General features: G+C 46.2%; 1 protein-coding gene across 1 annotated transcript; it reads right to left on the bottom strand.

Annotated features, from left to right (window-relative positions):
* Positions 1–4,796: 4,796 nt before the first annotated feature.
* Positions 4,797–11,080, bottom strand: NOP10 (NOP10 ribonucleoprotein). Its single transcript, XM_056528482.1, has 2 exons — positions 10,922–11,080; positions 4,797–5,187 (listed from the first exon to the last, which is right to left on the bottom strand). The coding sequence occupies exons 1-2, from the start codon at positions 10,973–10,975 to the stop codon at positions 5,047–5,049; spliced, it is 195 nt and encodes a 64-aa protein (XP_056384457.1). The 5' UTR covers positions 10,976–11,080; the 3' UTR covers positions 4,797–5,046.
* Between the last annotated feature and the right edge of the window lie 368 nt (positions 11,081–11,448).

Here is an 11,448-nt window from a genome sequence, read left to right as displayed (position 1 = left end):
AAGGGCAAGGCGAGCATCACTTACCACTGACAGTCAAAACCATTGCAAAGAAAGTTAAAGGATTACTGTCATTTTAAATATCTCTTGACATAATTCTCAGAGATATCAAAAGTTGTGGTAGCACCGATTCTCACACCCAAAACCAGCTGCGGTTAAGTTATAAGCTAGTGAAATGCATGGCAACACACTCAACTACCCAGCTGGCAAATGCGACCTTTTCACTTCATAGACGTCCGGTGAGGGAGGTACGAGCGCCTGCAAACTTCTGATCGCAGGTCTCATGAATTAGATCCCCGTGCGATCATAACTTTTGACATGTCTGAGCAACATATCAAAAGTTCTTTTAAATTACGGTAACCCTTATATTTTTTGCTCTCTGCTGCATCACCGAGACGACAAGAGAACAGCGTCAGAATACTGTTGTCCTGACCTCTCAGGCCCCAAGCCAGTGTGCAATGCTCCAGGTACCAGAAAGATCCACTTTATCTTCTGCCACTATCCAAAAGTGATGCAAAGGGTTTGGCTGGTGGGGTGGTATCCCAGCACGCGCTCCTCTCAGAGTCAGGGCCCATTCAGGAGAGTGCGACAATCTGACAATCAGTAAGCGGATGATACTTTTATCAGTCTCCTATAGGTGACATACAAATAAACCCTTATACCAGCAGGTGCAACTACAGCCACTACAAGAGCCAATGGGGATGCTTAAAGGGAATCTGTCAACTAGATATGTCCACTGGAGTACTCTAGTGAATTTTTTATTTTTATTTTAAATCAACTGGTGCCAGAAAGTTAAACAGATTTGTAAATTACTTCTATTTAATAATCTTAATCCTTACAGTACTTAGCTGCTGTATGCTCCACAGGAAGTTCTTTTCTTTTTTAATGTCCATGTCAGGAATTGTCCAGAGCAGGAGAGGTTTGCTATGGGGATTTGCTCCTACTCTGGACAGTTCCTAAAATGGACAAAGGTGTCAGCAGAGAGCACCGTGGTCAGACAAAGGAAATGTAAAAAAGAAAAGAACTTCATGTGGAGCATACAGCAGCTAAGTACTGTAAAGATTAAGATTTTTAAATAGAAGTAATTTAAAAATCCGATTAACTTTCTGGCACCAGTTGATAAAATATATTGTTTTCCCCTCGAGTACCCATTTAACCCCTTAAGGAGTCAGCCCATTTGGCCTTAACCCCTTAAGGACTCAGCGTTTTTCCATTTTCATTTTTTTCCTCATCACCTTCTAAAAATCATAACGCTTTCAATTTTGCACATAAAATTCCATATTATGGCTTATTTTTTTTGCGCCACCAATTCTACTTTGCAGTGACATTAGTCATTTTACCCAAAAATCCACGGCGAAACGGAAAGAAAATTCATTGTGCGACAAAATTGAAGAAAAATGTCATTTTGGGGGCTTCAGTTTCTGCACAGTACATTTTTCAGTAAAAATGACACCTTATCTTTATTCTGTAGGTCCATATGATTAAAATGATACCCTACTTATATAGGTTGGATATTGTCGTACTTCGGAAAAAAATTATAACTACATGCAGGAAAATTTATATGTTAAAAATTCTCATTTTCTAACCCCTATAACTTTATTTTTCCGCGTATGGGCCGGTATGAGGACTCATGTTTTGCGCCGTGTTCTGAAGTTTTTAGCGGTACCATTTTTGTGTTGGACTTTTTGATCGCTTTTTATTCATTTTTTCATTATATAAAAAGTGACCAAAAATATACTATTTTGGACTTTGGAATTTATTTGCGTGTACGGCATTGACCGTGCGGTTTAATTAATGATATATTTTTTATAGTTCAGACATTTCCGCACGCGGAGATACCACATATGTTTATTTTAATTGACACAGTTTTTTGTTTTTTTTAATGGGAAAAGGGGGGTGATTCAAACTTATTATGGAAGGGGTTAAATGACCTTTAACTTTTTACACTTTTTTTTTTGCAGTTATAGCTCCCATAGGGACCTATAACACTTCACACACTGATCTCTTATGCTGATCCCTGCAAAGCCATAGCTTTGCACGGATCAGTCAGATAGGTGGTCGATTGCTCAAGCCTGTAGCTCAGGCTTGGAGCAATCAATCTCCGATCGGACGCCACGGAGACAGGTAAGGGGGTCTCCGCTCGCGTACTAGCTGATCGGAACATCGCGATGTCCCGATCAGCCCGACTGAGCTGCCGGGAAGCGTTTACTTTCACTTTCAGATGCGGCGATCAACTTTGATGTCACACCGACCCGGTGTGATGGGGGTCAGGGCATGACCCCGTTTTAAACACCGGAACAGGTATGCCCTGAGTCCTTAAGAGGTTATGGACCCGGACCATTTTCATTTTTTGTACTTTTTTCCCTCCTCCACTTCTACAAATTGTAACGCTTTCAATTTTGCACCTACAGACCTATATAAGTGCTTGTTTTTTGCGTCACCAACTGAAATTTGTAATTACATCACTTATAACAAATTGCGGCAAAACAAGAAAAAAAACCACACACCATTTTGTAAATATTTGGAGCTTCCGTTTCTACGCAGTGCACTTTTCGGTAAAAATGACATATCTATATTCTATAGGTCCATGCAATTTATGTAGGTTTTATTTTACTACTAAAAATTATATATTTACAATAAAAATTAAGTTTACGTCATTGACCGTGCAGTTTAACTAACCTTATATTTTAATAGTTCGGACATTTAACCCCTTAAGGACCAAGGGCGTACAGGTACGCCCTTGGTCCTGCTCTCCTGATATAACGCGGGGTTACACAGTAACCCCGCGTCATATCGCGGCGGGCCCGGCGTCATAGTGAAGCCGGGACCCGCCTCTAATAGCGCGCAGTGCCGATCGCGGCACCGCGCGCTATTAACCCTTTAGCCGCGCGCTCAGAGCTGAGCCGCGCGGCTAAAAGTGAAACCGAAAGTGGCCGGCTAGCTCAGTCGGGCTGTTCGGGATAGCCGCGGCTAATCGCGGCATCCCGAACAGCTGACAGGACAGCGGGAGGGCCCCTACCTGCCTCCTCGCTGTCCGATCGCCGAATGACTGCTCAGTGCCTGAGATCCAGGCATGAGCAGTCATGCGGCAGAATCGTTGATCACTGGTTTCTTATGAGAAACCAGTGATCAGCATAGAAGATCAGTGTGTGCAGTGTTAAAGGTCCCTATGGGACCTATAACACTGCAAAAAAAAAGTGAAAAAAAAAAGTGAATAAATATCATTTAACTCCTCCCCTATTAAAAGTTTGAATCACCCCCCTTTTCCAATAAAAAAAAAAAACAGTGTAAATAAAAAGAAAAATGAACATATATGGTATCACCGCGTGCGGAAATGTCCGAATTATAAAAATATATCATTAATTAAACCGCTCGGTCAATGGCGTGCGCGCAAAAAAATTCCAAAGTCCAAAATAGTGCTTTTTTGGTCACTTTTTATATCATTTAAAAATGAATAAAAAGCGATCAATAAGTCCTATCAATGCAAAAATTGTACCGTTAAAAACTTCAGATCACGGCGCAAAAAATGAGCCCTCATACCGCCCCATACACGGAAAAATAAAAAAAAGTTATAGGGGTCAGAAGATGACAATTTTAAACGTATTAATTTTCCTGCATGTAGTTATGATTTTTTCCAGAAGTCTTAAAAAATCAAATCTATATAAGTAGGGTATCATTTTAATCGTATGGACCTACAGAATAAAGATAAGGTGTCATTTTTACCGAAAAATGTACTACGTAGAAACGGAAGCCCCCAAAAGTTACAAAACTGCGTTTTTTTTTCAATTTTGTCGCACAATGATTTTTTTTTCCGTTTCACCGTAGATTTTTGGGCAAAATGACTGACGTCATTACAAATTAGAATTGGTGGCGCAAAAAATAAGCCATCATATGGATTTTTAGGTGCAAAATTGAAAGAGTTATGATTTTTTAAAGGCAAGGAGCAAAAAACGAAAATGCAAAAACGGAAAAAACCCCGGTCCTTAAGGGGTTAAGCAGTACCAAGAAAATTTTTTATTACATTATTTTATTTAAAATGGCTGACTGGGAGCAGCAGATGACTGGATGGCGAAGAGGCAGGTAAGGGCCATCCTCTCAGCTGATCGGGACATCACGATTTCATTGCGATGGTACCAATCAGCTTTGCTGAGCTGCCAGGAACATGTCACTTTCATCTTAGACACCGCAATCACCTTTGATTGTGGAATCTAAAGGGTTAATGCTGGGCATGAGCTCGATCGGCAATGCCCGGAATTAACCCTGGCTGCTATCAGCTCGTGAACATGCTTTCAACCCTGGTAACGTGACCCAGTACAGGTATGCACTGTGTCCTTAAGGACAAGGACGCAAGGGGACCGGGCCCTGCGTTATTAACAAGTATCAAAGAGGCAGTGCCAAGTGCAGCAGCATGGCTCCTCCTTCACCCCTTCCTTACCTGTTTGGCTTCCAGAACTGAGCCCTTTACATAAATTAGTCAAGATGGGGGGAGGGAGGAAAAATGCCTCTGACATTTGAGCATTATCTAGAGCGGACAGATTTCCTTTAAGAGAAGGCACTCCCTGGTTCTGTGGAATCACACGATCTTCTCAGAAACTCCAAAAAGTAAAAAAAAGCCACCAACACCAGTGGAGAAAAAGTCGATAACTTATACCGGAATATCTGTATAAGTTATCGGCTATCTGACTGAAAGGCCACAGATTATCGTATCGGTCCGAAAAAAATAAATAATTTTTTTTTTTTTTTAACGATATCGGTCGATCCCTAGCATCTATCCCCACAACAGGACATCACCATAAAACTATGTTCGACAGTACATTTATTGTACATGTCACATACACATCATGCATTTACATGTATTAAACCTACAGCAAACAAGCAGACTATTATCCGACCTCTCAGATCTTTATTTTATACAAAAAACAGGATGTACATCCCATGGTAAATGATAGTCACAAATGTCCAATAGGATTGCATGTGATAAAGTAAAGGTTTTATATGACTATGTCCAGCAGTCATTCCTCCAGAAACTTGCATCTATTCCCATTGGTCTCATAGAATAGGTCTTGGTTGCTGAGTTAGTAGCAGGCCGAATCTCTTCTTGATAGAGACGCGGTGTCGGGAATACTTGTCATCTGGTGAGAAGCGGGCAGGATGAGCTGAGGAGGTTGGCTGTCCACTAGGAGACACTTTCTGCAACACAAATAATCAAATACATGATATATCCCAAGACAGCATCCTTACAGTCACTATGCACACCGATATATTTTACAGCGTCCCAGAGCAACAATCACCATTACCAAGAAACTGTATACAAGTTTATTGCTTACTAAAACAAGAACTAAACTGCTTGTTACTGCTGGTACTGTCTATAGACAACTCTTCCGCATGTGTCCCAGGAATCAAGGAGAGTCCTGGGTCTGGTATCCCTGGCAGTGTGCTGGTATAGCCAGGGGTAGCAGCTGTTGCATGTTGAAAGACTAAGGTGAAACTATAATGTAAAACTGTCAGGGCACCACAGATTGTAAAGGTTAAACAGCCTGCATGGAGTGGGATCCTGTTCAATCATTGAGATTTATCACATCTGGTGTGGTAGAGGCATTGTATAAAGAAACCAATCCGGTTACACTGTTCAATTTGTAAAAGGTTTTTAGTAGGGATGTCCGATACTGTTATCGGGACCGATACTTGACATTTGCATGAGTACTTGTAGGGCTGGGCGGTATGGCCAAATATGTGTATCGCCGTATTTTTGTAACTTATAGCGGTTCCACGGTATATAACGGTACTTCCATCCCCCAAAATTAATTATTAGCCCAGCGCCACACTCTCCCCATCGGGATACTACTCACGTCACCCGCAAGCGCTGCTCTCCTCATCCCCGTTTGTTGCAGCAGCCGGCGCTGACACTCTATACTGAGCAGTAGAGATGAGCGAACTTACAGTAAATTCGATTCGTCACAAACTTCTCGGCTCAGCAGTTGATGACTTATCCTGCGTAAATTAGTTCAGCCTTCAGGTGCTCCGGTGTCCTGGAAAAGGTGGATACATTCCTAGGAAAGAGTCTCCTAGGACTGTATCCACCTTTTCCAGCCCACCAGAGCACCTGTAAGCTGAACTAATTTATGCAGGAAAAGGCATCAACTGCCGAGCCGAGAAGTTTGTGACTAATCGAATTTACTGTAAGTTCGCTCATCTCTACTGAGCGGTATCCCTATGCCTGGGCTGCAAAAGGTAAACAAAATAAACTAACGCAGGTTCCGACGTCCGCCTTACGCTGGGGATGTGAATGTCGGCAGCCATCAGCCTATCACCAGCCGAGGCGGAACATCGCTGCGGCCGGTGATAGGCTGACTGCTGTCTGACGTTCCATTCCCTGGGAAGCAAGTCCGGACCGACGGGGAAGGTGAGTGAAAGCTTATTTTGTTTACCTTTTGCAGCCTGGGCATAGGGATACAGTATAGAGCAGTGGTTTGCAATCTGCGGACCTCCAGATGTTGCAAAACTACAACTCCCAGCATGCCCAGACAGTTGAAGATCACTGGTATAGAGTGTCAGCGCCGGTGGCCGCAACAAACAGGAGGACGAGGAGGGCAGTGCTTGTGGGTGACATATGTGAGTAGTAGCGCTGGGCTGATAATTGGGGGGGGGGGGCAGAAAAGCGCTCGCGGGTCACATGATTAGTTCACCGATGGGGACAGCGCAGAGCTGGGCTGATAATTCATTCCTGAGGGGGAGGGGCCAAACCGGTATTGCGGTATGGGTTAAAATTCATATCATGCAGCACAAAAATTTCGGTATGAACCGGTATACCGCCCAGCTCTAAGTACTTGTACTCGTGAAAATGTCCCCGATACCTGCCGGCGGGAGTCCTGCCGGCAGGTAGCACAAAGGTGCAGTAAGCCGCCTGCACTCTCCGCTCCCGAGCTATGCAGTGCGCTCAGCAGCTGAGCAAACATCATAGCTGGGACCCGCATTAACCCTTTAGACGCCACAATCAAAGTTGATTAGTGTCTAAAAGTCCCGAGATGTACAGCCGGTTAGCTCAGGGATGCTGACCGGGATCACTGCGGTGTAATCGCGGTGTCCCGATCAGCTGTGAGGACGGCCAGAGGTTCCTTACCCTGCTCCGTGCATCTGATCATTGCTCCTTTACCGCTGCCAGCCATGGTAGGCATTAGTAAAGGAGCACCAATAACACTGATCACAGGTATGCTATGGCATAATATTGATCAGTTTATGCAATCTACAGATTGCATGCAATAGTCTCCTATGGGGACTAAAAAAAGTGAAGAAAAAAATTGTTAAATGTAAATGAACCTCCTTCCCAATAAAAAAAATTTTGAAATCATCCCCTTTTCAAAAAAGTTTTTTTAATACGAAAAAAGCCCTTATAAAAACAAAACAAAAAAAACACGCCCCTTTCCCCCCCCCACACACACACACAGGCGGATCCACAGCGTATTTTGCACTGCAGATCTGCCACTAAAGGACCGCTACATGCTGCCTTTAGATGTGCCTGCTCGGAATGGCAATATGCAGCTACGAGCAGACACAATGATGCGTTGTGCGAGTCGCCGCACATGTACGGTGTACTCTGTGAGCTAGGCCGAGAGCGTCCGCAATGTGCGAGTACACTGTGCATGCGCACTGTGACTCGCACATCGGTGTGTCTGCTCGTAGCGCCATATTGGCGCTCCGAGCAGGCACATATAAAGGCATCACGTAGCAGTCCTTCAGCGGTGGATCCGCAGCGAAAAATACGCCGTGAACATACCCTTAAGGGAAAAAACAACCCTGTCACGACATTGAAAAAAGTTTGGTAATTGGGATCTGTGAGTACTTAAGAAAAATTTTCGGTACTTGGTAAAATGATATCGGACAGCCCTAATTTTTAGAGAATGAAAGCTAGAAAGTGACTTTGGGCAACTGCTCTCTCCTGTGATTACAATAAACTCTCCCAAACTGATGTGTCCTGGTGACCCAGTGCTAGGTTTACATGCAGCATTCAAAGCTCCACAACAGCATTCTAGTAAGGCCTTGGTCACACAGTCTATTCCATACTCCATTTCACAACAGACACCAACAGATCCCATTGACTGCGAAGAAGTATAACATGCAAAAAAGTTTTAGATCACAGGTGTGACTGCTGGGACCCTCCGCGATCTCCTGTAAGGGGGGCCCCGGTTCTCCTTGGGAACAGAGCGTGTCGACTCCCGCACCGTTCAGTTATCTTCGCTCCTCCAATAGAGATATATGGAGGGAGTAAGTAAGCCGGCAACTCATGAGGTGCCCCCCCCCAGATAGGGGATAAGTTTATGTATGTGATAGTTCTCCTTTAAAGGGGTCTGCTGGGTTTGTCTTTTTTTTTTGTCTTCTCAGGTCTCACTATAGCCACAAATGCTGCAATGGAGCTCCAACGCAGATGTGAACAGTTTCATAGTCTTACTCTGACCTGTAATGTAACAAACTATCCATTTAGTAGCTGCAGTTAATATAGATTACACAAGGCACGCTACCAGTTATAAGGATTTCTGGTCTGACACATCCGAGAGTCTATAGCTAAATAATATGCAGGGCCACAATGTGCCATAAGTGTCCACAGCTAGATTACTAGAGGGGCCACCATGTGCGCTGAGCGCCTACAGCTAGACCACATGCGGGGCCACAATGTTTGTTCGCTGAGTCTCCATAGCTAGACCACATGCGGGGCCACAATGTGTGCCGAGTGTCCATAGCTAGACTACATGCGGGGCCACAATGTGTGCCGAGTGTCCATAGCTAGACTACATGCGGGGCCACAATGTGTGCTGAGTGTCTACAGCTAGATTACTAGTGGGGCCACCATGTGTGCTGAGCGTCCATAGCTGGACTACATGCGGGGCCACAATGTGTGCTGAGCATCTACAGCTAGACCACATGCGGGGCCACAATGTTTGTGCGCTGAGTCTCCATAGCTAGACCACATGCGGGGCCACAATGTGTGCCGAGTGTCCATAGCTAGACAACATGCGGGGCCACAATGTGTGCCGAGTGTTCACAGCTAGACTACATGCGGGGCCACAATGTGTGCCGAGTGTCCATAGCTAGACTACATGCGGGGCCACAATGTGTGCCGAGCGTCCATAGCTAGACTACATGCGGTGCCACAATGTGCGCTGAGCGTCCATAGCTAGACTACATGCGGGGCCACAATGTGTGCTGAGCGTCCATAGCTAGACTACATGCGGGGCCACAATGTGGGCTGAGCGTCCATAGCTAGACTACATGCGGGGCCACAATGTGGGCTGAGCGTCCATAGCTAGACTACATGCGGTGCCACAATGTGCGCCGAGCGTCCATAGCTAGACTACATGCGGGGCCACAATGTTTGTGCGCTGAGTCTCCATAGCTAGACCACATGCGGGGCCACAATGTGTGCCGAGTGTTCACAGCTAGACTACATGCGGGGCCACAATGTGTGCCGAGTGTCCATAGCTAGACTACATGCGGGGCCACAATGTGTGCTGAGTGTCTACAGCTAGATTACTAGTGGGGCCACCATGTGTGCTGAGTGTCCATAGCTGGACTACATGCGGTGCCACAATGTGCGCCGAGCGTCCATAGCTAGACTACATGCAGTGCCACAATGTGTGCCGAGTGTCCATAGCTAGACTACATGCGGTGCCACAATGTGCGCCGAGCGTCCATAGCTAGACTACATGCGGGGCCACAATGTGTGTCGAGTGTCCATAGCTAGACTACATGCGGGGCCACAATGTGTGCTGAGTGTCTACAGCTAGATTACTAGTGGGGCCAACATGTGTGCTGAGTGTCCATAGCTAGACTACATGCGGTGCCACAATGTGCGCCGAGCGTCCATAGCTAGACTACATGTGGGGCCACAATGTGCGCTGAGCGTCCATAGCTAGACTACATGCGGGGCCACAATGTGCGCTGAGTGTCCATAGCTAGACTACATGCGGGGCCACAATGTGCGCTGAGCGTCCATAGCTAGACTGCATGCGGGGCCACAATGTGCGCTGAGCGTCCATAGCTAGACTACATGCGGGGCCACAATGTGCGCTGAGCGTCCATAGCTAGACTACATGCGGGGCCACAATGTGCGCTGAGCGTCCATAGCTAGACTACATGCGGGGCCACAATGTGTGCTGAGTGTCTACAGCTAGATTACTAGTGGGGCCACCATGTGTGCTGAGTGTCCATAGCTAGACTACATGAGGTGCCACAATGTGCGCTGAGCGTCCATAGCTAGACTGCATGCGGGGCCACAATGTGCGCTGAGCGTCCATAGCTAGACTACATGCGGGGCCACAATGTGTGCTGAGCGTCCATAGCTGGACTACATGCGGGGCCACAATGTGCGCTGAGCGTCCATAGCTAGACTACATGCGGGGCCACAATGTGCGCTGAGCGTCCATAGCTAGACTACATGCGGGGCCACAATGTGCGCTGAGCGTCCATAGCTAGACTACATGCGGGGCCACAATGTGTGCTGAGTGTCTACAGCTAGATTACTAGTGGGGCCACCATGTGTGCTGAGTGTCCATAGCTAGACTACATGAGGTGCCACAATGTGCGCTGAGCGTCCATAGCTAGACTGCATGCGGGGCCACAATGTGCGCTGAGCGTCCATAGCTAGACTACATGCGGGGCCACAATGTGTGCTGAGCGTCCATAGCTGGACTACATGCTGGGCCACAATGTGTGCTGAGCGTCCATAGCTGGACTACATGCGGGGCCACAATGTGTGCTGAGCGTCCATAGCTAGACTACATGCGGGGCCACAATGTGTGCTGAGCGTCCATAGCTGGACTAAATGAGGGGCCACAATGTGTGCTGAGCGTCCATAGCTAGACTACATGCGGGGCCACAATGTGCGCTGAGCGTCCATAGCTAGACTCCAGCTCAGTAGCGCCCTACCCACCTTCATGGTGTACACCCGCTCCCCCTGCTCGTTCAGGTAAAATTGCAGGAACATGTCTGCCGCGTGCAGCGAAGCCTCGGTCACACCACACTACTCGCGTTCCCCGCTACACACGCTTCCGCAGCTTGACATCCGCTTCCGTGATCTACGTCACTTCCGGTCAAAACGCTTCTGGGAATTAGTAGTTGTCTTTTACTAGTCGTGCGTCCTCTACAGGCAATAAAGGTAGTTGCAGGACATTTCATTGTACAGTACTGTATAGGATGTGGAGTGACAAGGGTCTCCTGAAGAGGACACTCTATATACTGCCAAATGGACTACATGAAAAATACACAAATAAGAAGCAACTAATGCAAATACACACTTATCAAAACCAGTGCAGAGGAAAGGTTGACCAGATGCCCCTATCGACCAATCAGATTTCTTGTTTTTATCTTACAAACGCCTTTTCAAAAATGATACAAGCAAGCCAATTGGTTGCTATGAGCAACTCAGCACTTTTCCTCTCCACAGGCTTTGATAAATCT

This window comes from Hyla sarda, chromosome 1 (assembly GCF_029499605.1).
Source record: "Hyla sarda isolate aHylSar1 chromosome 1, aHylSar1.hap1, whole genome shotgun sequence".
Classification (NCBI taxonomy): domain Eukaryota; kingdom Metazoa; phylum Chordata; class Amphibia; order Anura; family Hylidae; genus Hyla; species Hyla sarda.
This window is presented reverse-complemented; position numbering and strand designations above follow the sequence as displayed.